Genomic DNA, 27,361 nt, shown 5'->3' with positions numbered 1-27,361 from the left:
TCACAATGGCGAGTTTTGAATTTATTTGAATACTTACTTTTGCTTTTTTTTCACTACTTTAATTAATCATTGGTGTCCGAGTCAGACTCATTTAATATCTCATGTACACTTCGGTTTCCCAAAAGTTCAACGTTTACATAAATCTTGTCGGTCATGTTTATTGCGATAAATTCCAATATGTCTGCCGTTTTTGTTTTTAAATTCTAGCGGCGTATGGATATCTTCCAATGATTTGTCCATTTTTGAAAAAAAGTGCCGACCCATGGTGATATGTTGTAATATTAACACCCCCATGTGACCTGTTTTGACCAATCAGGATAGGGTATTTAAAATACCCATTTTATAAGTAATAAGGCACAACAGGGTGTGGGATATACTCTAATTTTCCATACCCTGAAGTGCCTTATTGCACTTTTAAAATGGGTCAACTAACTAAAAACTTAAAAACATGTTTTAATTAACAAAAAATAATTTGTATTAAATATCCTTCCACCTCTGACCTAAAAAATAGTCCCTTAATACTTAAAAAAAAATAAAACCAAAAATGCATTAATGAAAAGTTGTTATTATTATTATTATTATTATTATTATTATTATTATTATTGTTATTATTATTATTTTAATAAACATCAAACTAATTAAAAACAAGAAGCACTATTTATAGATGTTAAATTGAACACTGCCATTGAAATTGCAGCTTGGAAGATTTATAGGACCTTTTATTAGGTACAGTAGGTGGCGCTGCAGCAAGCGATTTTGAGCAACATCATGGGAACCTTCTTTGCCATGTCTGGTCATATTTAGTTGCACATCAAAACAAATCTTTCTCACAAGACCTGCGGCAGTGTCAGGTGACAGTGTTGGAAGATTTATTTTTATTTATTTTTATCGTCCTTTGTGATCCGGGAGTAGTGACAGGAGCTATCCATGCGGTACCGTTTCCAGTGGTAACAAAGATATTGTTTGCATTTTGAAATACTCGGACAGTGGCATAAAAAGGACACCTGATGCCCAGGCAGCGGACTTCTGTGTATTTTTGCTCTCCTTTTCTTTTTCTATGTCCAGAAGCTGTGCTTCAGTAAGAAAATAAGAACGTTTACAAACAAGAGGAGGCCTTTCAGCCCATCTTGCTCGTTTGTTTGTTAGTAGGTTATTGACGAAGTGGCATTAGCAAAGAGGTATGGGCGATGCTCGAGCCTTCCAGGAGCGAGTTGTGCAGTCCATTTTTGATACTGGCCAAAAAAGGGCAGCACCAACCACTTCTGTGTTGATTTCCGTAAGGCAAACGCTATTGCCAAGTTTGATGCGTACCCCATGCCTCGGGTCGACGAGCTTCTAGATAGAATGGGAATGGTAGATCCCCTTAAACCGCAGTTCTAGAGAAAACCGCATTTTCAGCACCAGAAGGGCTGTTCCATTTCACAACCATGCCGTTTGGCCTTCATGGTGCGCCCTGCTGCCTTCCAGAGACTGATGGGCCAGGTTTTACGCCCACATCTTGAATATGCAGCAGCGTATTTACAGCTCCACCTGGCGAGAGCATTTGGCTAGTATAACAGCCGTCCTTCAGTCTCTAAAGGTAGCCCGGCTGACAGCTAACTTGAGAAAATGTGCATTTGCCATAGCAGGGACACAATAAAAAATGAAACACAAACTATCAGATACCACTGAAAAGTTTTATTTACGAACATCATATCTAACATTTGCAAAAAATGAAAAACTATAATAAAATAAACATTTCAAAAGAAGATATTGTGTAAACAGGTGTAAACTGCTATATGTACATACAAAATTGTGAAAACGAAGTCATTATTTACAAAAATAACATAAAAGGCTTTTTCTTCACATTAGCCTACTACATAGCATGACTTCAAAGAATGAAAAACTATAATAAAATAAACATTTCAAAAGAAAATATTGTGTAACCAGCTGTAAACTGGTTATATGTAGGCCTACATACACAATTGTAAAATCAAAATAATTATTTATAAAAAATAACATAAAAAAGAAAATAACTCAGTTCCCATTGTGTAACGGGAATGCGCATTCAGGGAAACATACTTCAAAGCATCCCCCATATTAGCCCAATCCACACACATGTAACGTTTATCAACTTGTCGTGTGCATTTACCACATACTGCTCTTTCACGCTGGGCACAGATATCACACATTTTATTTTTATTGCATTTAGTTACCTGGCATTGTTTTCTGTTGGGTGTGTCACTTGATGCGCACTGTATCCAGGTTGAGCTGCATTTCCCTGCCGCTTTGCAGTTTTCTGATCGAAATGTTTCTGCCAAAGCTCCGTGGCTAGCATCAAGAGATCTCTCCTAGGCCTACTGATTTGCATTCATTGTACAAAACGAAGGAATTGATGCCTGCCATGTCATGTACATTGTAAAATACAGCAACTGAACACTGGTGATTGCTTTCACTGAGTACTATGTTTTGCACAGATACTGTTGCAACCAGGCTGTTTATTTTTTCTTCAACTGTTTTGCTAATTACAGTGAAATAAAAAAGAATAAATTTACTGTGTGTGTATATATATATATATACATAGTTTTAGAAAACAGTTATTTTACATTTGTTGATAAGAATTACAAACAAAACGATGGTACCGCAATAGGATCTAAATTAGGAATGCATTTTGCCAGTACATACATGGGGAAATGGGAAGAACAATTACTTAGAAAATCAGAAAGAGAACCTTTAGAATACATTCGGTTTGTAGATGATATTTTTGGGGTTTGGACACATGGAGAAGAATCTCTTTTCCAGTTTCATAAAATGGCAAATGAAATACACAGTAATATTAAGGTGGACCTTCGATGGACAAGGAAAGAAATAGAATTTTTAGATACCATAGTAAAACTTGAAGAAGGTTCAATTGAGACTGACCTCTTCTGTAAACCTACTGACATGCACCAGTATTTACACATGTCCTCTGCACATCCGATACACACTAAAAGGGCAATCCCAAAGGGTCTAGGAATAAGAATACAAAGAATATGCTCAAAAGAAAGTGACTATGTAAAACAAAGAAATGTATTAAAAACAAATCTTAAAAAAAGAGGATACAAAGAAAGAATTATAGAGACGGAGTTAAGAAAAGTGGATAAACTAAAAAGAGATGATCTACTAGATTATAAAAATAGAGATAAAAAGGTCAAAAGAGTCCCATTAATAATGACTTACTCTAAACTTTTGCCCAATATTTCTAAGATAGTTTGGAAACACTTGCGGATTCTACATAATTCAGAAAAATTAAAAAAAGTATTTCTTAAGGCCCCAGTTGTAGCATTCAAAAGAGAAGCTAATTTAGGTGATATTTTAGTTCACAGTAAACATAAAAGAATAATTGACAAAATAGGTTCTACTAACATATGCACTAGTAGATGTAAAGTGTGTAAACACATAGACAAACGTAAAAATATAATTAAACATAAGAACACCACATATCCACTAAAAACTAATACCTACTGTAAAAATAGCAATGTTGTTTATGGAATAGCCTGTGAAAAATGTGATGAAATCAAATATGTTGGAGAGACTGGAACTACTTTATATAAAAGAATTCAGAACCACCTTTCGTTAATTAGAAATAAAAAAATGAATGAACCAATAGTACAGCACTTCACCAGTCAGGGACATGACATAAATGATGTAAAGTTTGTAGTATTAGAACAGCTCAAATTAGACAATGCGACATATAGAAGAATAAAAGAAAGTAAATGGATAAATAGACTGAACACGATTATGCCAGCGGGACTCAACAGAAAAGAATGAACTAATTAACTTCAATAAATATATAACATTTAAATAAATAAACAAAATTCATTCAAAAGTTGTGCATGCTGATGCGCTGGGGAGGCCAAATCTAGACTGATCCTCAGAGCCAGCATTGCATGATATAATAAAAATATAAGTTTATGTAAAGAAGTGTTAATTGGAATTAATACAGATTCAAAGATAGAAGTAAAAATGATGTCACAATATATAGAACACCATTACATCATGTAAGAATAAATCATGAATTTGAATGTAAACAATAACAAGTAGTTGTCATGCCGTCAAAAACCTATAAATACCTCCAATGTTTGGATTCAAACACAGGCTCCCATGAGAAAGATATGTACAACATATCGAAACGTTGGGCAGCTGGCTCTTTGAGCTAAAATATATATATATATATATATATATATATATATATATATATATATATATATACAGTGCCTTGCGAAAGTATTCGGCCCCCTTGAACTTTGCGACCTTTTGCCACATTTCAGGCTACAAACATAAGATATGAAACTGTAATTTTTTGTGAAGAATCAACAACAAGTGGGACACAATCATGAAGTGGAACGAAATTTATTGGATATTTCAAACTTTTTTAACAAATAAAAAACTGAAAAATTGGGCGTGCAAAATTATTCAGCCCCTTTACTTTCAGTGCAGCAAACTCTCTCCAGAAGTTCAGTGAGGATCTCTGAATGATCCAATGTTGACCTAAATGACTAATGATGATAAATAGAATCCACCTGTGTGTAATCAAGTCTCCGTATAAATGCACCTGCACTGTGATAGTCTCAGAGGTCCGTTTAAAGCGCAGAGAGCATCATGAAGAACAAGGAACACACCAGGCAGGTCCGAGATACTGTTGTGGAGAAGTTTAAAGCCGGATTTGGATACAAAAAGATTTCCCAAGCTTTAAACATCCCAAGGAGCACTGTGCAAGCGATAATATTGAAATGGAAGGAGTATCAGACCACTGCAAATCTACCAAGACCTGGCCGTCCCTCTAAACTTTCAGCTCATACAAGGAGAAGACTGATCAGAGATGCAGCCAAGAGGCCCATGATCACTCTGGATGAACTGCAGAGATCTACAGCTGAGGTGGGAGACTCTGTCCATAGGACAACAATCAGTCGTATACTGCACAAATCTGGCCTTTATGGAAGAGTGGCAAGAAGAAAGCCATTTCTTAAAGATATCCATAAAAAGTGTCGTTTACAGTTTGCCACAAGCCACCTGGGAGACACACCAAACATGTGGAAGAAGGTGCTCTGGTCAGATGAAACCAAAATCGAACTTTTTGGCAACAATGCAAAACGTTATGTTTGGCGTAAAAGCAACACAGCTCATCACCCTGAACACACCATCCCCACTGTCAAACATGGTGGTGGCAGCATCATGGTTTGGGCCTGCTTTTCTTCAGCAGGGACAGGGAAGATGGTTAAAATTGATGGGAAGATGGATGGAGCCAAATACAGGACCATTCTGGAAGAAAACCTGATGGAGTCTGCAAAAGACCTGAGACTGGGACGGAGATTTGTCTTCCAACAAGACAATGATCCAAAACATAAAGCAAAATCTACAATGGAATGGTTCACAAATAAACATATCCAGGTGTTAGAATGGCCAAGTCAAAGTCCAGACCTGAATCCAATCGAGAATCTGTGGAAAGAACTGAAAACTGCTGTTCACAAATGCTCTCCATCCAACCTCACTGAGCTCGAGCTGTTTTGCAAGGAGGAATGGGCAAAAATTTCAGTCTCTCGATGTGCAAAACTGATAGAGACATACCCCAAGCGACTTACAGCTGTAATCGCAGCAAAAGGTGGCGCTACAAAGTATTAACTTAAGGGGGCTGAATAATTTTGCACGCCCAATTTTTCAGTTTTTTATTTGTTAAAAAAGTTTGAAATATCCAATAAATTTCGTTCCACTTCATGATTGTGTCCCACTTGTTGTTGATTCTTCACAAAAAATTACAGTTTCATATCTTTATGTTTGAAGCCTGAAATGTGGCAAAAGGTCGCAAAGTTCAAGGGGGCCGAATACTTTCGCAAGGCACTGTATATATATATATATATAATGATTTCCATTACACGAGAGTAGATGTTAAAACTTCATGCTGATTTGAACTCGGCTCTCGCCAAGATAAGCACCAACTAAGACATAGCTTTACAGTAAACTAATGTGATCCATATGTGTCTCCATCCATTTACGTTTCCTTCCATATGATGATGTAGATATTCTTCTGTCTGGTGTTAATGGCTGAAGTGTAATGCTGGCTCCAGGGATCAGCTTATTTTGCCTCCCTAGCGCATCACAACGGCTGCGATGCTGGCTCCGGGGATCAACCACAGTGCGGCCTCCCCAGCGCATCAGCATGACAACCGTCTGGATTGAGCTAAGTAGGGTACATCTCTGGGGTCTTCAAGTGGGCACCTTCCATCCTCAGTGTTTCGTCGACTAGCCCACGACACCTCAAGAGGGCTCAACGGTGATTCTGGCGTCCCAGCATCACCCCCCTCTGTCCCCCACTCAACTCAGCCTAGCTTACTTACCTGTACATCAGCGTTTCTTTCTTTCTATTGTGCTTGAGATCCCCAGCCAGAATCTTTCCGTCTCAACCACAGCCAGTTGCTGCTCCTCTCTGCTGCTTCAGATAAGTTCTTCACTTATATATATATATATATATATATATATATATATATATATATATATATATATATATATATATATATATATATATAGACAGACGTGCTCAGATTTGTTGGTACCCTTACAGCTCATTGAAATAATGCTTCATTCCTCCTGAAAAGTGATGAAATTAAAAGCTATTTTATCATGTATACTTGCATGCCTTTGGTATGTCATAGAATAAAGCAAAGAAGCTGTGAAAAGAGATGAATTATTGCTTATTCTACAAAGATATTCTAAAATGGCCTGGACACATTTGTTGGTACCCCTTAGAAAAGATAATAAATAATTGGATTATAGTGATATTTCAAACTAATTAGTTTCTTTAATTAGTATCACACATGTCTCCAATCTTGTAATCAGTCATTCAACCTATTTAAATGGAGAAAAGTAGTCACTGTGCTGTTTGGTACCATTGTGTGCACCACACTGAACATGGACCAGAGAAAGCAAAGGAGAGAGTTGTCTGAGGAGATCAGAAAGAAAATAATAGACAAGCATGGTAAAGGTAAAGGCTACAAGACCATCTCCAAGCAGCTTGATGTTCCTGTGACAACAGTTGCAAATATTATTAAGAAGTTTAAGGTCCATGGAACTGTAGCCAACCTCCCTGGGCGCGGCCGCAAGAGGAAAATCGATCCCAGATTGAACAGAAGGATAGTGCGAATGGTAGAAAACGAACCAAGGATAACTGCCAAAGAGATACAAGCTGAACTCCAAGGTGAAGGTGCGTCAGTTTCTGATCGCACCATCCGTCACTTTTTGAGCGAAAGTGGCCTCCATGGAAGAAGACCCAGGAGGACTCCACTTTTGACAGAAAAACATAAAAAAGCCAGACTGGAATTTGCTAAAATGCATATTGACAAGCCACAATCCTTCTGGGAGAATGTCCTTTGGACAGATGAGTCAAAACTGGAGCTTTTTGGCAAGTCACATCAGCTCTATGTTCACAGACGAAAAAATGAAGCTTTCAAAGAAAAGAACACCATACCTACAGTGAAACATGGAGGAGGCTCGGTTGTGTTTTGGGGCTGCTTTGCTGCGCCTGGCACAGGGTGCCTTGAATCTGTGCAGGGCACAATGAAATCTCAAGACTATCAAGGCATTCTGGTGCGAAACATACTGCCCAGTGTCAGAAAGCTCTGTCTCAGTCGCAGGTCATGGGTCCTCCAACAGGATAATGACCCAAAAAACACAGCTAAAAGCACCCAAGAATGGATAAGAACAAAACATTAGACTATTCAGAAGTGGCCTTCTATGAGTCCTGATCTGAATCCTATCGAACATCTATGGAAAGAGCTGAAACTTGCAGTCTGGAGAAGGCACCCATCAAACCAGAGACAGTTGGAGCAGTTTGCTCAGGAAGAGTGGGCCAAACTACCTGTTAACAGGTGCAGAAGTCTCATTGAGAGCTACAGAAAACGTTTGATTGCAGTGATTGCCTCTAAAGGTTGTGCAACAAAATATTAGGTTAGCGGTCCCATCATTTTTGTCCATGCCATTTTCATTTGTTTTATTATTTACAATATTTTGTTGAATAAAAAATCAAAAGCAAAGTCTGATTTCTATTAAATATGGCATAAACAATGGAGGATGCCAATTACTTTTGTCAGTTTCAAGTTATTTCAGAGAAAATTGTGCATTCTTTGTTTTTTGTAGAGGGGTACCAACAAATTTGAGCACGTCTGTATATATATATTGTAGAAAGAGCGGCGTCGCCTTTAAGAAATGGCGACGCCATTTGAAAAACTATACAACCCAGGAACCTTACCTTTAATAAGGAAGGCGGGGTTTCTGGGTATAAAGGGAAGTGGAGTGGTACAGACGGGGGTGACCAGGGGAAGCACCGCCGTGCGTACTGCTGAACAGGGCTCAGAGAATTGAAACTGTATTACGAGTTACTGGAAGGTAAAGTGAACGTTTCGTTTTGAGTAAAGCGGTATTTTGTTTTACTGTGGCGTTTATCCTCTTTGTGAGGTAGTCTTTTGTTTTGTTAAAGTCTAATTTATTCTTATGAAATACCGCTCAAGAGACGCTGTTTACCGGCGACGAATTTAAAACAATTCCGCAGTTTCCGTGACGGTTGGGAACCGTCACAGCTGCCGTTTGTATATGGGTGTTTGTTTGTCTCGGGACACAGAGGGAAGCGCGCAAGAAGACGCAGCACAATTAGCGAACTGTAATAATAACAACGGAGGCAACAGCCTGGAGTTTTGGGACGTGGCTTGTATGGTACAGACAGGAACTGCAGTTTGCACAGGTGGGATACACAAACCAGGATATTGTGTTTGAACTCTGGGACACCCCGTGTTTCTGTGAAGCACTGAGACATTGGTTGCAGGGGTTCACCCCCACAACCAGGATACAATTTCCATTTGCATTCTTGTGGATTATTACCAGTCTTACAGCGATACCCAGCTGTGGGTGTCCACGTTGTTCTTTCCAGTCACCTGTGTTTAAGGATACTCCAACAGGGGGAGGAGGATCTCTCTGTTCTTGTCTGTGTTTTAGCCAGTTCCAGCAGAGGGAGTCTGCGTTGTCCTGACCTGGGCTACAGAGACATTCCGGCAGTGGGCGTTCCTTCTTCTTACCGGTGTTGCGGCCAGACTCCAGCCGAGGGAGGCTGCGTGATCGTTACTGTGGGGCCGAGACTCCAGCAGAAGGCACCGGGTCCACACTTACCTGTGTAGCCGGAACGTTCCACAGGGAAAGGACTTGCAAAGGCCTCGGCCAGCTGGACTCGGTACTTCTGAATCAGTTAGTGAGGGACGAAGAAGTGAGCTAGTTACTGACCCGTACAGGGCTTTACTCAACCCAGAAAAAGTGATAATTGGTGTAAATATTGTAAATAAAGATTTACTTACCTGAACCTTCGTTGTGTCTGTGCCAGTCGGTGGAAGAAAAGGAGAGTCATTTACGGGAGTACTCTCCTGATTTGTTACAATATATATATATATATATATATATATATATATATATATATATATATATATATATATATATATATATATTGTGGCAATCCCAGGGGTAAGGTAATCAATGGGAGGTATGTGCGGGCAGACATTTTGTTGGAGTTGTGTCCTCACACAAAATGGCCAAACACTGAACATAAAATGGCTGACGGGGAAAACTACCCGGAGACAGGTGTCTTGGGAGGAATGTGATGAGGTGCTAATGGATTGTTAACGGGTCATTGATAGGGAAATCAACCCCCAGCACCTGTATTTAAAAGACAACTAAAACCTCATTAAGGGTGTGTGTGTTTGGAGGTGAGACAGCTTTTGCTGGATCAGGTTAAGAGAAGGAGAGATTATTGAACAAAGAAACTATTGAATACCTGTGCATGACTTGGACTGTTTGGACTACTCTGCCGGCGGTGAACTCTGTTTGTATGTAACCTGCTTTGTGTACTGAACTTTGCGACCCAACTCAACAACCCATCTGCCTGGGACCAGGGAGATAATAAACCAACAGGCACTGTCCTGATTAACTGTGATACCATTGTGTGTTGCTTCTGTTCTCTGACCGAAGTGTGCTTAAGTTAGACTTTACACATCAATACTTTGTCACAATATATATATATATATATATATATATATATATAGGTAACATTCATCTCTTTTCCTAAGCACGGTTACAGCAGCCTAACACATTGTCACCCAGTCTCTGACCAGCTGGGTGAGTTTCATCTTTGCACAAGTAGGGGTACGGTCCGCTGCCAGCCAAAACTTGATCCCAAATTTGGCAGGTTTGTCCAGCGACACCGTGCTTTTGTCAGAAACAGCTGCTTGACCATGTAATGTTTTATAGCTTGAAACAAGCAATGCTGTTTTCAATGAAGTCGTTCCAAATTTCTGATGACAAGGCAAATATATCTGTAGTTGCTCTCAAATCAAAACGCAAAACTATCAAGATTTCTCAAAAAATTATTTTAATAGTAATATTATAAGACAGCAGACTATATGCTCACGTAGACAGCCAGACAGCAGTTCTCCAAGGAATTGATAGGAGTACAATAGATATTTGGATAACACATATCTGGACGTCAAGAGCAATATTCTATTCAAATACATACTGCTGTAAACTCAGCGGAGGTACAGATAACAAACTGGCTTGTATACATATAAAAAATAGCGTATTGTAGGTTATACTAACAATAAATCATGTATTGTAACAAGCCGTCAAAATGACTACTTTTGGCAGTTCTAGGTAGAAGTGCTCATAACTCTTTATTTTTGCAATTCTGACTCTCAAACGCCATCAGTATATTTAATACATATATTTAGGAAAAGTCAAGAACAGACATCCACAGATCTTTAACACACACACGAGTAATTTAAATTTTAAAAGTGAAAACCGTCAAAATGACTACCGTGGCGGTTCTAGTGTCAAGTGGTCAGTAGAATGTCAGGGGGCATTTGATACTGTTAAACAGAGACTCTGCCAGGCAACTGCTCTCATCACTCCAGACTTCACTAAGATTCATCCTCCACACCGATGCATCGGATGTCAGTTTGGTGTAGTCTTGTCCCAAACGGTAGACGGAGTAGAACACCCCATGCTGTACCTCAGTAAAAAGATGATCCCTTGGGAGTGCAACTACTCCGTGGTCGAAAAGGAGTGTTTGGCCATTAAATGGGCTACTCACTCTTTACGATACTACCAGTTGAGACATTCATTTGATCTCATCACTAACCACGCCCCACTCAAATGGTTAAGCACAATGAAGGACAACAATGCCTGGATAACTCGGTGGTATCTGGCATTACAGCTCTTCATGTACCACATGGTACTCTGTGCGGGGAAAGACCACCAAAATGCTGATTATTTTTCCCGGGAGGGGGGAATAATGGGAAAAGCAGATTTAGCTGCGTGTTCCTTCAGCTCCACTCTGAGCGGTGGGATATGTGACAGAGATCGAATGATTCTTGGTGTTTGATCTCCCTCCCGACCTGTGAGGCAGCTGCATAAATGGAACAGAATACCCTGCACTAAATGGTACAACAGTTTATTCCCAGGGTTAGGTGGAAGTCGGCCATCTAGAAAGGGGGCAAAGCTACAGTATACAAACTCAATGACCTGAACAGGAAACGGCGTGGCATCCGTGGATTGGAGGAGTGGATGCACTTGTTGACAAAGGGGTCATGGGTGACGTTATAAAAAGGGGGCGTAGTGATGTGATCTCCCCCTGTTACATACTGTTTGTAATTATTTGGATGGCTAACACGATCTGGAGCTGTCGGCAAAGGCCAGCATTAAACCCGGATCAACAACACTGCACTTTTGTTGTTACTAAAGAACTGTATTCACCATAAGCATGCATTGTGAACTGGTGTTTGTGTATATGTTGTGTGTGGGTGAACTGAAACGCAAACTCACGGATTATAAATAAGCAATACACGCCGCTCTATTGCTTAATTAACATTGTTATTGTTTACAGCTGTTAGCCATCAGGCATTAGATTATACAATTAAACCTTCATTGCATCTGGATTATCGTTGTTTGTCTGATTATTGATCACCTGCACCTGCACACTGTTAACCACTTTGCCACAAAGGGATACTTCAGTCGTGCAATGTGTTATTGGACAAATATACTTTAGCCCACACCACTTAAGACAATTAAGAGTGACATTCCACCTATTTCCTTTAATATATTTGGGGATGAAACTCCAGATAACTGGTGCAACACCAACTTTCTGAGTGAAGACAGCAGTCCACCTGAAAAAAAAAATACAAATAAAATAAGTGCCCCAGCAACTGTCAAGAGTAACACATAACAGTAGATGAGCAACAGCTAAATGAAACAGAAGAAAACAAACGGTAGGAAAAAACACTTAAAAAAACTACAACATGGGCTGTTAATGTAGTTAAAGACTTTTAGGAAAGTCAAAAAAAATCTCAACAACATTAAGGAAATTTTATGCCAGTACAAGAAGTTCAACAGGGGACCAGTATTCAGTCTCCAGTTTTATAACGCTGAGCTGGACTAAATACATATTTTAACGGTAGAAGTTTTACTGACAGCGAATTTAAAACCAACAACAATGTATTCCTGTCAGTCATGAAAACTTTTAGAAAAGCAGGTAAAGAGAAGGCCAGACACCACCCCCCGAATTACCGGCCTGGATTTGAAGCGTCTGCGGGAAACTGAGGCATTGTCCCCTGACACCGGTCGGATTGGTGGGTAAAGTCTGGTTTGATCTTCATCTTAATCTGGCACAGTTTGGACGCAAGGGTGTCCAACAACTAACAAAAACATCTTTTGAGATCTGAAAGGATGAAAATGACTTGAATATGTGTGCCTCACATATAACAAGTGCACAAACTCACCTGCAGGTACAGCTTCAGCATCCATGGCAGCTTTTCCCCTTACTTCCTCTGTGTCATTTGAAACTGCCCATCATCAGCATGTGTTCAGTCCTGTAGTTTCTAGTGAGATGCCACTTCCAGACATGTGGAATTTATTTTTATCACCACACCAGGCATGGTATATATACCTTACATATACTACATTATTTATTAGTGTGTGTATTTTAATTGTAGAAATCTGTTAAATATACGATGACCTAATTTGTTTTCACGTCTGACTGGAAAAATGTCTCTTTCACAATTTTCTGTGGATGATTGTGGCAAAGTGGTTAATAGTGTGCAGGTGCAGGTGATAAAAGAACAGACAGACAATTGTAATCCATGTGCAAAGGTTTGTTTTATTTATTTTTCTCCAGTGCCTGATGGCGAAACAAACAGTAAACAATAATGTAGGTAAGTAATACAGCAGCATGTATTACTTAATTTATAATCCCCGGGTTTGCCCCGCAAATATAGTCCTGTTTTTATTATACACCCACACAAAACACAGAACACATACACAGTCCGTTAGTGCGTGAATTAGTGCTAGTGGTGTAAAATACAGTCTATAGTGATACGAGTGCAGTGCTGTTCCAGGTTTGTGCTGGCCTCTGGCGACAGCTTCTGGAACGTGTTAGCTGTCTAGTGAATGCAAACAAACAAATAGAACAAGACAAAAACGCACAATTTTCACCAGAAAAACACCTGTTAAGAACATAAGAACATAAGAAAGTTTACAAACGAGAGGAGGCCATTCAGCCCATCTTGCTCGTTTGGTTGTTAGTAGCTTATTGATTCCAGAATCTCATCAAGCAGCTTCTTGAAGGATCCCAGGGTGTCAGCTTCAACAACATTACTGGAGAGTTGGTTCCAGACCCTCACAATTCTCTGTGTAAAAAAGTGCCTCCTATTTTCTGTTCTGAATGCCCCTTTATCTAATCTCCATTTATGACCCCTGGTCCTTGTTTCTTTTTTCAGGTCAAAGAAGTCCCCCGGGTTGACATTGTCTATACCTTTTAGGATTTTGAATGTTTGAATCAGATCACAGCGTAGTCTTCTTTGTTCAAGACTGAATAGATTCAATTCTTTTAGCCTGTCTGCATACGGCATGCCTTTTAAACCTGGGATAATTCTGGTTGCTCTTCTTTGCACTCTTTCTAGAGCAGCAATATCTTTTTGTAACGAGGTGACCAGAACTGAACACAATATTCTAGGTGAGGTCTTACTAATGCATTGTAGAGTTTTAACATTACTTCCCTTGATTTAAATTCAACACTTCTCACAATATATCCAAGCATCTTGTTAGCCTTTTTTATAGCTTCCCCACATTGTCTAGATGAAGACATTTCTGAGTCAACATAAACTCCTAGGTCTTTTTCATAGTTCCCTTCTTCAATTTCACTATCTCCCATATGATATTTATAATGCACATTTTTATTGCCCGCATGCAATACTTTACACTTTTCTCTATTAAATCCATTTGCCATGTGTCTGCCCAAATTTGAATGCTGTCTAGATCATTTTGAATGACCTTTGCTGCTTCAACAGTGTCTGCCACTCCTCCTATTTTTGTGTCGTCTGCAAATTTAATGAGTTTGCTTACTATATCAGAGTCTAAATCATTAATGTAGATTAGGAATAGCAGAGGACCTAATACTGATCCCTGTGGTACACCACTGGTTACCTCACTCCATTTTGAGGTTTCTCCTCTAATCAGTACTTTCTGTTTTCTACCTGTTAACCACTCCCTAATCCATGTGCATGCATTTCCTTGAATCCCTACTGCGTTCAGTTTGAGAATTAATCTTTTATGCGGGACTTTGTCAAAAGCTTTCTGGAAATCTAAATAAACCATGTTGTATGCTTTGCAGTTATCCATTTTCAATGTTGCATCCTCAAAAAAGTCAAGTAGGTTAGTTAGACACGATCTTCCTTTCCTAAAACCATGCTGGCTGTCTCCCAGGATATTGTTACCATATAGGTAATTTTCCATTTTGGATCTTATTATAGTTTCCATAAGTTTACATATAGTAGAAGTCAGGCTTATTGGTCTGTAGTTACCTGGTTCGGTTTTGTCTCCCTTTTTGTGGATTGGTATTACATTTGCTATTTTCCAGTCTGTTGGTACAACCCCTGTGTCAAGAGACTGTTGCATGATCTTGGTTAGCGGTTTGTAAATAACTTCTTTCATTTCTTTGAGTACTATTGAGAGGATCTCATCCGGCCCAGGGGATTTGTTAATTTTAAGAGCTCCTAGTCCCTTTAACACTTCTGCCTCTGTTATGCTAAAGTTATTTAAAACTGGATAGGAACAGGTCGACATGTGGGGCATGTTGTCCGTGTCCTCCTTTGTAAAAACCTGTGAAAAGTAATCATTTAATATATTTGCTATTTTTTTTTTCTTCATCTATGATTTTGCCATTTGTGTCTCTTAGACATTTAACCTCCTCTTTGAATGTTCTCTTGCTGTTATAATATTGGAAAAACATTTTGGAATTGGTTTTAGCCCCCTTAGCAATATTGATTTCTATCTCTCTCTTGGCCTTTCTAACTTCCTTTTTGACTTGTGTTTGCAGTTCCAAGTACTCTTTCTGTGTGCTTTGTTTTTGGTCCCTATTAAACGCTCTGTAAAGTGCCTTTTTTCGCGGAATATTTTTTTTAATTGATCTATTAAACCATTTCGGCCATTTTGTTTTAGATTTAGATTTGTCTACTTTTGGGATGTAATTGTTTTGTGCCTCTAGTACTACATTTTTAAAAAACAGCCACCCTTTTTCTGTGGATGTTTTCTCTATTTTACTCCAATCTACTTCTGTTAGTCTCTGTTTCATACCTTCGTAGTTTGCTTTTCTAAAATTGTAAACCTTAGCTTTAGTCATTACTTTTGGGGTTTTAAAAAATATTTCAAATGAGACCATGTTGTGGTCTGAGTTTGCCAATGGCTCTCTGACCTCTGTTTTAGTTATTCTGTCTTCATTATTTGAAAAGACTAAGTCAAGGCATGCCTCCCCTCTAGTCGGTGCCTTGACAAATTGCGTTAGGAAGCAGTCATTTGTCATTTCCACCATTTCAATTTCGTCCGTCGTGCCCCCCATAGGGTTTTCCCATTTTATACAGGGGAAGTTGAAATCCCCCATTAGTATGGCTTCTCCTTTTCTACACGCATTTCAAATGTCATTGTATAACAGATTATTTTGCTCAGCGTCTGAATTTGGCGGTCTATAGCATGCTCCTATTATTATGCCCTTTGAATTTGTGTCCATTATTCTGACCCATATTGATTCTGCATTGTTTTCTTTGTCCTGATTTAACACCCGGGCTTCCAGGTCACTTCTTAATAACCAAAAATGAAGGAAATGATTATGAGTCTCCGTCCCCTTTTTATGCTGTCACACATGACCCGTTGGTAAACGTATGCAGCTGCCTTTACAATCAGCGGCTGCTACATTGTTTACCTTCCGGGTCAATACGTTCTTGCAACAGAGTCTCGCCTTTTTCCAGACTGGCCAACTTCCCGACCCGCAAAAGAACTGTCAGGCCAGCCTGTCAAAAGAAGTCTGTCCTCGCTGCTTAGCACCCTCACAGGTGGGGAGGGAGATTTACCACCAAGATTCATTATATTTCTGTCACAATGATCTTCATGGATATTTAAAGAATAGACTGGAATTAGATACAGTCAACATTTTAAAAGGTAAATATTCTTGCTATATTCTTAATATATCTACAGTTAATATATTTACAGAACAAATATCAATTGCATTAAATATATATTCATAGCAACCCCTTTAGGTTTTCCCCTTAAATGGATATTTAATGACTGTTATTGGACACAGTCAACAATTTATAAAGAACATAAGAACATAAGAAAGTTTACAAACGAGAGGAGGCCATTCAGCCCATCTTGCTCGTTTGGTTGTTAGTAGCTTATTGATCCCAGATTCTCATCAAGCAGCTTCTTGAATGATCCCAGGGTGTCAGCTTCAACAACATTACTGGGGAGTTGGTTCCAGACCCTCACAATTCTCTGTGTATAAAAATGCCTCCTATTTTCTGTTCTGAATGCCCCTTTATCTAATCTCCATTTGTGACCCCTGGTCCTTGTTTCTTTTTTCAGGTCAAAGTCGTCCCCTGGGTCGACATTGTCTATACATTTTAGGAGTTTGAATGTTTGAATCAGATCGCCGCATAGTCTTCTTTGTTCAAGACTGAATAGATTCAATTCTTTTAGCCTGTCTGCATACGACGTGCCTTTCAAACCCAGGATAATTCTGGTTGCTCTTCTTTGCACTCTTTTTAGAGCAGCAGTATCCTTTTTGTAACGAGGTGACCAGAACTGAACACAGTATTCTAGGTGAGGTCTTACTAATGCATTGTAAAGTTTTAACATTACTTCCCTTGATTTAAATTCAACACTTCTCACAATATATCCGAGCATCTTGTTGGCCTTTTCTATAGCTTCCCCACACTGTCTAGATGAAGACATTTCTGAGCCAACATAAACTCCTAATTATTTTTCATAGATTCCTTTTTCAATTTCAGATATTTATAATGCACATTTTTATTGCCTGCATGCAATACTTTACATTTTTCTCTATTAAATTTCATTTGCCATGTGTCTGCCCAGTTCTGAATGCTGTCTAGATCATTTTGAATGACCTTTACTGCTGCGACAGTGTTTGCCACTCTTCCTATTTTTGTGTTGTCTCCAAATTTAACGAGTTTGCTTACTATACCAGAATCTAAATCATTAATGTAGATTAGGAATATCAGAGGACCTAATACTGATCCCTGTGGTACACCACTGGTTACTGATGTAACTTAAAACGTGAGTATCGATGTTTCTTAAGAAACTGCACAGACGCCATTTCTTAATCAGTGTTCAGTTTATTTCATACATGCAGGGAAACCAGTCCAAGTATAGAACCGATTACCAGTTGTTACATCTTTTACATGACATTAAATACCCTTCTGCATAGGTGTCTCTCTCCTCCTCTTTCTCTGACACTTAACCAATAGAAAAGGTACAACACATTATTCTGTTACCATATATTTAATTTTGTGTGTGTGTGTGTGTGTGTGTGTGTCTGTGTGTGTAATCTAGTGTGACGACCTCTGAACTCAGTGCATTCTTCAGACCCCTGGTGGTGCCCCAAAAAGGTCCATACATCTGGTTTTTGTCATCTTCCTTGTTCCTATCTCTCCGTTTTGCCTGAGACCCTTTGAGTCCAGTGGCATTATCTCTTATTCTCCCTGTGAACCTTTGGGTCCAACGGCAGTCCCTGGGAGCCTTTTAGCTCCTTTATGCTTTGTATTCCCAAAAGTCTTAGAGCCTGGCCCCTTCTGGTCCACAGCATTGTTATCTTGTTAGCTTGCAGTCAATGTTGGACAAGAAGCTTGTAGACGCAAGGTCTCTTATCAATTGTTAGCAGTACATGCAATTTGAACCAAACAGTCTGCTATCTGCAATATTAGTCCCTTTTCAGAAAAGAACACCAGTATAGCTCTGCCAGTCCACATGCGTAGCAAACTGCTAATTAATTCTCGATCCATGTTTTCCAACATACCCTACTTTTAGAATATAAGATGGAGGGGGGTGACCCGCTACAACCAAGTTGCTGACGTGATCCCGAGCCCTCAGATGTCCTCTTTGCTGGTTCTGAGTAGTCACATCAAGTAACATGTTCGTATAATATATTATAGTGAAGTATGTTCCTCTCATTCTAAATCTCTACATTATGTGTAGGTATCTACCTTGCCTTCGCTGTTTCTATATGTAAGTGTGGTGCTATAAGCAAAAACACAACAAAACAAAAAATGAAAAATAAACATAGAAATAACACAACAATACAGTAAATACAGTTAATATCATTGCACACTGGTGTTATTTCTTATTCATGGTGGCTCCCAGTAAGTTTACAGTTTCCCATCTGCCAATGGTCCTTTCTAACTGTCGGTGTTGTTTTTTCCACCAAAAACACTGAATGCTATTCCACAAGATCAATACTATTATTATTAACAGTATTATTAAAACAACATAATCCCCAAAAGTGTGCCCTAAGGCCTGCCCTGACCATCCATATCGTTTCAATATGGTGGCTTTTAATTGTGCCAAATCAACTTCGACCTTAGCTTTGAGCAGCTTCTGTTCCGCTCTTTGTAGGGCTATTTTAACCAATTTGTGCACTTGAGAAAAAATGACCGAATATGAATCTAGATATGTGTCATCCCACCAAGCAGTAATTTGGAACTCCTCTACTTCAGGTTCAGGTATATATGTATCTCCAATCTGAACTGCATGTGTTGGAGCAAAACAAAATCCTGGAGAAGTCTGACAAGTTAAATCTCCATACTTAAAATTGGTATGGTTACTCAACACACACCCTTGATATTTCCCAACCTGCACTGCTTTTTTCCACCCCTCTAGTGGATGTACCTCTAATTCAGTGCTTATATTTCTATTAATTCCGCTGATTGCAGGACACCGGCAAACTACATGACTATTTGTTTCATAACAGCATGCTTCATGCACCACACCACTCCAGTTCCCTTGTTGAACTTTCCATGTAGCCTTTTCCCAAACTATCACTGTCTCATTGTGTAGTACTCCTATCGGTCTAATCTTCAAACTGTCTTTATACTGGTTATTAGGATCCATGTATGGTACTGAGAGATAGAACCCTATGTGACCAGGTGGCTCCTTGCCATTCTCCTTTGGCCACACTAAACTAGCTCCCAGGAGGTCAGTCTGATCAGGGTGGATCATTGCCAACCTCAACCTAAGTTCCTCCTCTGCATGTCTAGGTACCACTCTTAGCCTAATGTCCATTATTTCTTCCTTCATTTTTTTTAAAAGGTCACCCGCAAATATTCTACAATCTATTGCTTTGGTCAAATTGCGCAGGGCTCCCTCTGTTCCATCCATTAGCTCATATATAGCTGTACCCTGGAGTCTAATCCCTTGATTTACATACATCTGTCCATTCCCCAATCTTTCTATTCCTTCTCCCACAGTACTTGCTATCCAAGTTTGCCCTTTTGACATTTGATAAATATCCCAGCTGTTTGCAACAGAATTTCCTGCACCAAACCAGCCTGTTATTTCATCAAAAAGCCTCCTCTTCCTACGTTTCTCATTACCTTCATACATTCGTTTGGCTATTCGTTCTTTGTAATCTTTTATTGTACTACCTATTTCCCTTTGAAGCCAATTCTGGATATTGGTGTGTTGCTTGCAATGCTGTTCAAACATAACAGTTAGATTTATGAAATTATACATTACATACGATAATACTATATTCACATTATCCAAAACAGTTTTTCGTTCTGGTCCGAGAATGATACCTTCCCGAGGTAGGGGGTGCAAAGGGGGACATACTTTCGTAGTGATTTTACCTCGATAGTACGGTTTACTGCCCTGTTTTAAGAAATTGGATCACCCTGCATGGAACAAGTGCAAATTACTGACGTACTCAATTCCTTACAGCAATCTATGCCTCCCAATTTCACCCACCCGTCCTGCTCTTTAGCTACGCGGTGCAGTGTTGGTTTAACTCTGTAAGCTCATAATCACATCTTCTATTCGAAACTGCAGTACTCTCAGAATAAACTCTATGTTCCAGCTGTGGATCCCCATCCTCTCGATCAGAACCACACTACTAACTTTAATCATTGCATCTCTGACAGCCTAAGCCATCTTTCCACCATGGTAACTGTTTCTCACAATCTGTGCTGACGATTTCTATCCAAGTTCCTACTGTCATCACATCGGTTACTTTCCCCCTATATACATCTCTGAACATATTCTGCAGTGCATCCATCATGGTCTGTGCCAGTTGGTCACACTTTCTCAATTATTTTTTATTACCTAAAAATGCTTTAATTATACTCATACCTTGTTGTAATGAATTTATAATTAACAATTATTCATGTTGCTCTAACACATTTAGGTGCATCATTATTTTTAACCCGTATGTTAAATTACATCTTTCTAGAATCCAATATTCTAGACCATCTCAATCTTATGATGCACTTAAGACTGATTAAAACCTAAAACTATAACTTCAAAAATGATCACTATGCATTGAACAAATACTAAAATAGTGCCTCATTTTAAACATATTCAACACTACAGCATATCATTCAAAGTTCACATGATTTCCAAAATTAATGTCTAATATAGGTAACCATATTTTTCAGTAGAACAGCTATTTTCAATTGGTATTTCCATTCAACATAGGATGTCCCATTACCTTACAAGTACATATTAATATAGTATTATGTTCCTAACAACACTCCAAATAATCCATTGCAAGACACCAACCATTTTACCTCCCTAACATGGATGGCAGATACAATGTCTTAACAATGTCACTCTTAAGTGTCATGAACAACACAAACTCCATACTCCCAGTGCCTCTAGAGGGCAATGGTACAACCTTTGCAGCTTTTGTTATTTTACTGAATGTGATTAGTAATAAATTACATGAGACCTTCCCATCTCTGCACTCCAGGATTGCTGACATATTACCTTTAGTATCTTTAAACTAAGACAAATCTTTTCACCAATCATACATCTATACCCCAAGTTTATAATACGTAGTTTCATTATCAGGTATGTTAACTGAAATTAACAGTCCCCATTACATCCCCAAAAATGTCACTTTAACGTCATCATAAATATTTCTTCTTTTGATATGCAGACCGGAATGGTTCCCCATATGTAAGAATGTCTCTGTGGTTTCAGATACTTCCTCATGACCGTCTCTCAGCAACTTACACTCTTGTTCCAGATATATGGTAGAGCTTAATTACTACATATCATGGACAAGCATTGTAAAGTTATGCAGGTTAATATGTACAGTTACTGTTTGCATATCCAAATTGTCCCACAAGTGTACTGGAACTTTCTGAACAAACTCTTCTGAAATGGTCCTCTCAGTTCCGATGAACAGCACTGTGCTTCCATTCCACATAAACGCCATCAGTATTATCTCGGGACCTGTGGAGAACAAGTGCAGTATTTATTCTTTTGATTAATATCTGATTTAATTTCAAAATTCAAAAGGGTTAATTCTTGAATAGTCTCTTTTTCATCTGCATTGATAATGTTATTGCAATTCTAAGAATCGCCAATGTCTGTTAATTCTATCTTGTATTTTTCTCAGAGCCTATGTCCACCCCATATTGTGAACATAATATAACATATCAGTTCCAGCATGAACCTGTAGGAGAAGAGAAAAGCCTTAGACCTGTGTCTCTACTCTGAAAGTAACTACAAATCTCTATCTACTTCATTGCTCACAACTACTACTCTAACCTAACTGCATCAGTGCACTTAGGAATTTCCGTTCTCCAGCAGGCTTGCTTATCAGTGAAACTAGTTTTCAAGCCGGTTTTCACTCCCTCATTTTTGTATTGCCAATTTCAAATTGGTTTCTCCCAGTTTGTCCATTATCTCATATGGACCTCCCCAATCGGACTTCCAACCTGTTGTGTGAAATTTTAATTACTTTAAATTTAAAAGGAAGTTGATGTGGAGGCAAATAAGACAATTACTACACAGAGTAATTCCAAATAAGGTCCGCTTTATTTCACACCCTTGATACAATAATAGACAAACACACATACAAGAATATATTAATCAGAGATATAATATACTCATAGAGACGCAACTGAACTAATCCTTACCCTTCCAAGCAGATCGGGAGAGCCCCTCGACCCTGGTAAGAGAAAGCAGCTGTCTCCAAAACTACCGAGCAGGACTGCGCAAATCCTCACGGCCGACTCTCCTCAACAAAGGTTATATTAATCACAGATCAATACAACCCATGAGACGCAACTGAACTAATTCTTACCCTTGCAAGCAGATCGGGAGAGCCCCTCGACCCTAGTAAGAGAAAGCAGCTGTCTCCAAAACTACCGAGCAGGACTGCGCAAATCCTCACGGCCGACTCTCCTCAACAAAGATTATATTAATCACAGATCAATACAACCCATGAGACGCAACTGAACTAATCCTTACCCTTCCAAGCAGATCGGGAGAGCCCCTCGACCCTGGTAAGAGAAAGCAGCTGTCTCCAAAACTACCGAGCAGGACTGCGCAAATCCTCACGGCCGACTCTCCTCAACAAAGGTTATATTAATCACAGATCAATACAACCCATGAGACGCAACTGAACTAATTCTTACCCTTGCAAGCAGATCGGGAGAGCCCCTCGACCCTAGTAAGAGAAAGCAGCTGTCTCCAAAAATACCGAGCAGGACTGCGCATATCCCCACGGCTGACTCTCACCAGAGCAGGGGGGGAACCCGTCCTTTATAGCTTACCAAGTTAGGCTTCCGCGTGCGAGAGAGTAATTGGCCAGATCACTTTCTCGAGGCTCGCCCTGTGAATCATTTCTGTAAGCTATCCCTTTTCCCATAACATTCTGAGACAAACAAGATAGATAAGCGGTACAAAAACAAGTTAGTTGAGCAGTACGAAAACAAGTTAGATAAACAGTACAGAAACAAATTATACAAGCAGTACAGGTTATTACAGGGCAAGGGCACAGATGGACTCGAACGCATTTCTATAACTTTCTAGAACATTTTTTTTATTTCACAACCCCCCACTTTTTTTTTTTTTTTTAATTTGTATGGAGACCCTGTGTGGGGTTGGAATCAGTGCCTGTTTTAATGCCTCAAACAAGGCATGTGACCTTTGATCCTATTGCAATGTGTCTTGCTTGCCTGGGTTACCATGCAGGTGTTCATAGAGGGTGACAGCTAGTTCGCTGTATCCTTCCATGAAGTCCTGACAGAATCCAAATATGCCCAAAAAGGATGTAAGGGGCAGATTTTTAATCAACTTTTTATTTTCTGGGTCAGGTGTGTGTCCTCCAGCTCCCACCTGTACTCCTAAGAAACAAACAGATGATTTCATTAATGCAGCTTTCTTTAGATTTAATTTGAGGGCAGCGTGCTCCATGAGATCCAAGACCTCCTCCAGCAACAGATAGTGCTTCTCCGCAGTTCCCATTGCAACAGTATGTCGTCCACATACTGTACGATATTACCTGGTTGAGAACAGTCCTGTAAGATGTTAGTCATACATTGATCTCTCCCTTCTTGGCAAGACATCCAGAGCACATATCACAGTAACAGTTGAAAAGAAAGTTTACAAAGAAATGTATTCAAACGTTAATGTTTCTCAATAACGCATACAGAAATAAAAGTACTGCCTATTCTTGCTGCAAGTAATAACAGCATCCTTTTTAGCAGATCAAAATAAATCAGGATCTATTATAAAAATAGTCCAGTGAGTAAATGAAAATGTGTGTGCACATAAACCTGACCTTCATGAGCACCTGTTTATGATGCTTCCTTTTTAGAATGTGGTCCACAAGCTCTACCAACCCAGAGCTCTTTGGGTGGCAGAGGACGTGGAATCACTGTACTTCGCCAACCAGGGCACAGGTTGCTTCATGCTTAAGCCAGCGAATATATTCTTTATTTAATTAATTTACATGGGCGTTTCCCCATGGTCAATCGTACTCAATGCATTTGTATTACTGTGAGTGCATAATTACTTTTGCTACTGCGACTGTCTGTTCTGTATTAGACAGTGAGAAGTTGACTTTATTTTGCATCACAATATTGCCATTATTAGCTCAGCGTCCTGTGCTGAACTTCCACACGAGAGTATCAGTTATCACATTAATCTAATTATCATCACCTCTCCTGCAAGAAGCTCTGTAAAAAACTAATTGTAACCACCATAAACAAAACACATCGTACACATGTGTGCAAACATCCCATTTCACATCACTCGCGTAGCTCTGAGTGACACTGCTTTTGTCTCCTGCATCACTGCATTCTGATGCCTTAGCAGAAGTTGAAATCCCTGTAGATCACTCTGATATCGATTGTGACCTCTTTTTCCTCATTTGAATTGTATTTTATGCTCTCTAACATCAACTTTTTTTTTCCTCTACTCGTGTATGGTAGTGTACTTTAGCAACATCAGAATAAACCCAGTTAATACTGATAACATCAGTGCTTTATTAAACTACGTGTTTTCAATTCAAAGAGAATGCAATCTCCCTGTTTAATTCAACATGAACTAAACAATCATTAATAAACAGACCCCTTAAAAATAAAACATTGTTTTAACTCTGCACTTTTATAAACCGAACATTATACCTGCAATAGTTATTGTATTTCTTGCTCTTATTGTATTACTTGTATTGTAACACTTGAAATGTATTTGCTTACGATTGTAAGTCGCCCTGGATAAGGGCGTCTGCTAAGAAATAAATAAATAAATAAAATATATTCTGTGTTTTGGTTACACTTCCTCCTAAATAGAATAGACCTCCTGCTGGATGGTAGGTCTGTGCGGTACTCCATATTCTCCAGTCATCCATTCGATGACCATCAACATTATCTTCTAACATATTTGGAATTGATCAGATTCCCAACAAAACAATACAAACAAATAAACAAACCTTTTAGTTTTGCCTTGTTACCAACGTATTGTATTCAGAGTTATTCTAAGAACACTTTGGTTTATTCTTTATACATTTAATTTACACTTTTGTATGTGCTATTGGGTTTAACTGGAACTTATTGTCTGATTGTTCCTTATTTGTACCACTTAATGTGGACAGTTAACTTAGAGGCTTATCCTAATGCCCATTTATTGTGAATTATAAACCATGCAGTAAAAACACAGGCAAAACAGGTCTATCAAATTATCCTACACAATCACTTTCACTTCCAAGAGGGTGTACTGTCCTCTTGTTAGTTAATTATTCCTATCTCATAGACTTAACTCACTCTGTGAGTTCAGTGGTCTTTTCTGGACAACTTATCCCGTGAGTTAAACTGTCCTCTCTAGACTTAACTAAATATTTAGTTCAGCGGTCTACGTTAGACTTAACTAAATATTTTAGTTCAGCGGTCTATTCTAGACTTAACTAAATATTTTAGTTCAGCGGTCTTTTCTAGACTTAACTAAATATTTTTTCTCTTCGATACTTTGACCAAAGTCTGTGTAACTAGTATAGCAGCGGCCGTACTTCTGACAGTCCCACTATCACCTTAAAACACTACACAATTTGCAAAACAAAAAGCTGCATGTAAGAATAAAAAAATCCAGTATCCAGTATCCCTTTGTCAGGTCCAGAGTGGAGATAAATCTAGCCGTTCCAAGTCTATCAAGAAGCTTGTCGACTTGAGGCATGGGGTAGATATCGAACTTGGCAATAGCGTTTACCTTATGGAAAAAAACGCAGAAGTGGTTGGTGCCGTTCTTTTCAAGTTCGAGCATCGCCCATACCTCTTTGCTAACACCACTTCGTCAACTTTCTGGGATCTGGTATGGTCTCTCTTGTACTGTGACACCTGAGGGAGAGATAAGGCATATTCAACAAGGTTAGTTCTACCGGGCAAGTCAGAAAAAACATCATTGAACTCCTCAATTAACTTACGCAGCTCTCGTTGCTGATCAGGAAGTAACTGTTTCCCCATCGAAATGTCTTTAGTGCTAGAGGTCTCTAGACCGGGGCTTAAATCATTCTCTACTTCGCCTGGGGCTATAAATAAGGCCTCCCTTGCCTGCCAGGGCTTTAATAAATTTACATGATACATTTCGCGTTCATTGCGGTGATCAGGCTGACTAATTTCATAATTCACATTTCCTATAGCCCAAATCACCTCATGGCCCCTGCCAATTTAGAGGGAAGAAGCAGCATTACTTTGTCTCCTGGTCGAAAGGTTCAAATTCTTGCATTTTTGTTGTAATGCTGCTGTTGCCAGTGCTGAGCCGATTTGAGATTGTCCTGGGCCAAACGACTGACCAAATCCAGGCGGTCTCTTAGTAGGAGCACATGCTGCACTACATTTTTGGACAAGCTTTTGTGCTCTTCCCACCCCTCTCTCAACAGATCGAGGATGCCGCGAGGCTGTTGGCCGTACAAGAGCTCAAAGGGGGAGAAAGACCCCTGTCGAACTCTGCGGCACCTCTTTCACTGCAAAAAGGAGGTAGGGGAGAAGCGATGCCCAATGTTTTTGCTCTTGGTTCACAAATCATCTCAGCATATGCTTCAGGGTCTGATTGAAACATTCCACCAAACCATCAGTCTGTGGATGATAAACAGATGTCCTGATGGGACATATTTTTTGTATTTTATAAAGTTTCTGTAACGTGTTAGACAGAAAGTTAGTTCCATGATCAGTCAGAATTTCTGAAAACTGAGCCATGCTTCGATCACTTAAAGATGATATCAGCACTCATGCTAAAAACATGGAGAGGGTATCTGCTAAAGTTGAAATTTTGCAAGGTAATTTTTGTCAAATAAAAAAAGGACACTAACCATTGCCTCTCCCAGACAAATTTCAAATGAAAATGAATGATTTGGAAGACAGATCACGGTGAAACAATATTAGGTTGGTAAATTTACCATCGGGCCTTGAGGGTGACGACCCCATTCGTTATCTGCAGAAGATGCTGCCTTGCTGGATCCTGGACCTCGCTTCGG

The 27,361-nt window shown here is 39.2% G+C and overlaps 1 protein-coding gene across 2 annotated transcripts; it reads right to left on the bottom strand.

Annotated features, from left to right (window-relative positions):
• Positions 1-17,722: 17,722 nt before the first annotated feature.
• Positions 17,723-25,413, bottom strand: LOC131737397 (uncharacterized). Of its 2 annotated transcripts, none has more exons than XM_059025952.1 (2): positions 22,694-25,413; positions 17,723-21,837 (listed from the first exon to the last, which is right to left on the bottom strand). In XM_059025952.1, exon 2 carries the CDS (start codon positions 20,113-20,115, stop codon positions 18,721-18,723), a length of 1,395 nt encoding a protein of 464 aa, XP_058881935.1. In that variant the 5' UTR covers positions 20,116-21,837; positions 22,694-25,413; the 3' UTR covers positions 17,723-18,720. The 2 variants fall into 2 exon arrangements, with proteins under 2 accessions (XP_058881935.1, XP_058881930.1); XM_059025947.1 differs by having other exon boundaries at positions 22,527-25,410.
• Between the last annotated feature and the right edge of the window lie 1,948 nt (positions 25,414-27,361).

Source organism: Acipenser ruthenus, chromosome 1 (assembly GCF_902713425.1).
Source record: "Acipenser ruthenus chromosome 1, fAciRut3.2 maternal haplotype, whole genome shotgun sequence".
Taxonomy (NCBI): Eukaryota; Metazoa; Chordata; class Actinopteri; order Acipenseriformes; family Acipenseridae; genus Acipenser; species Acipenser ruthenus.
This window is presented reverse-complemented; position numbering and strand designations above follow the sequence as displayed.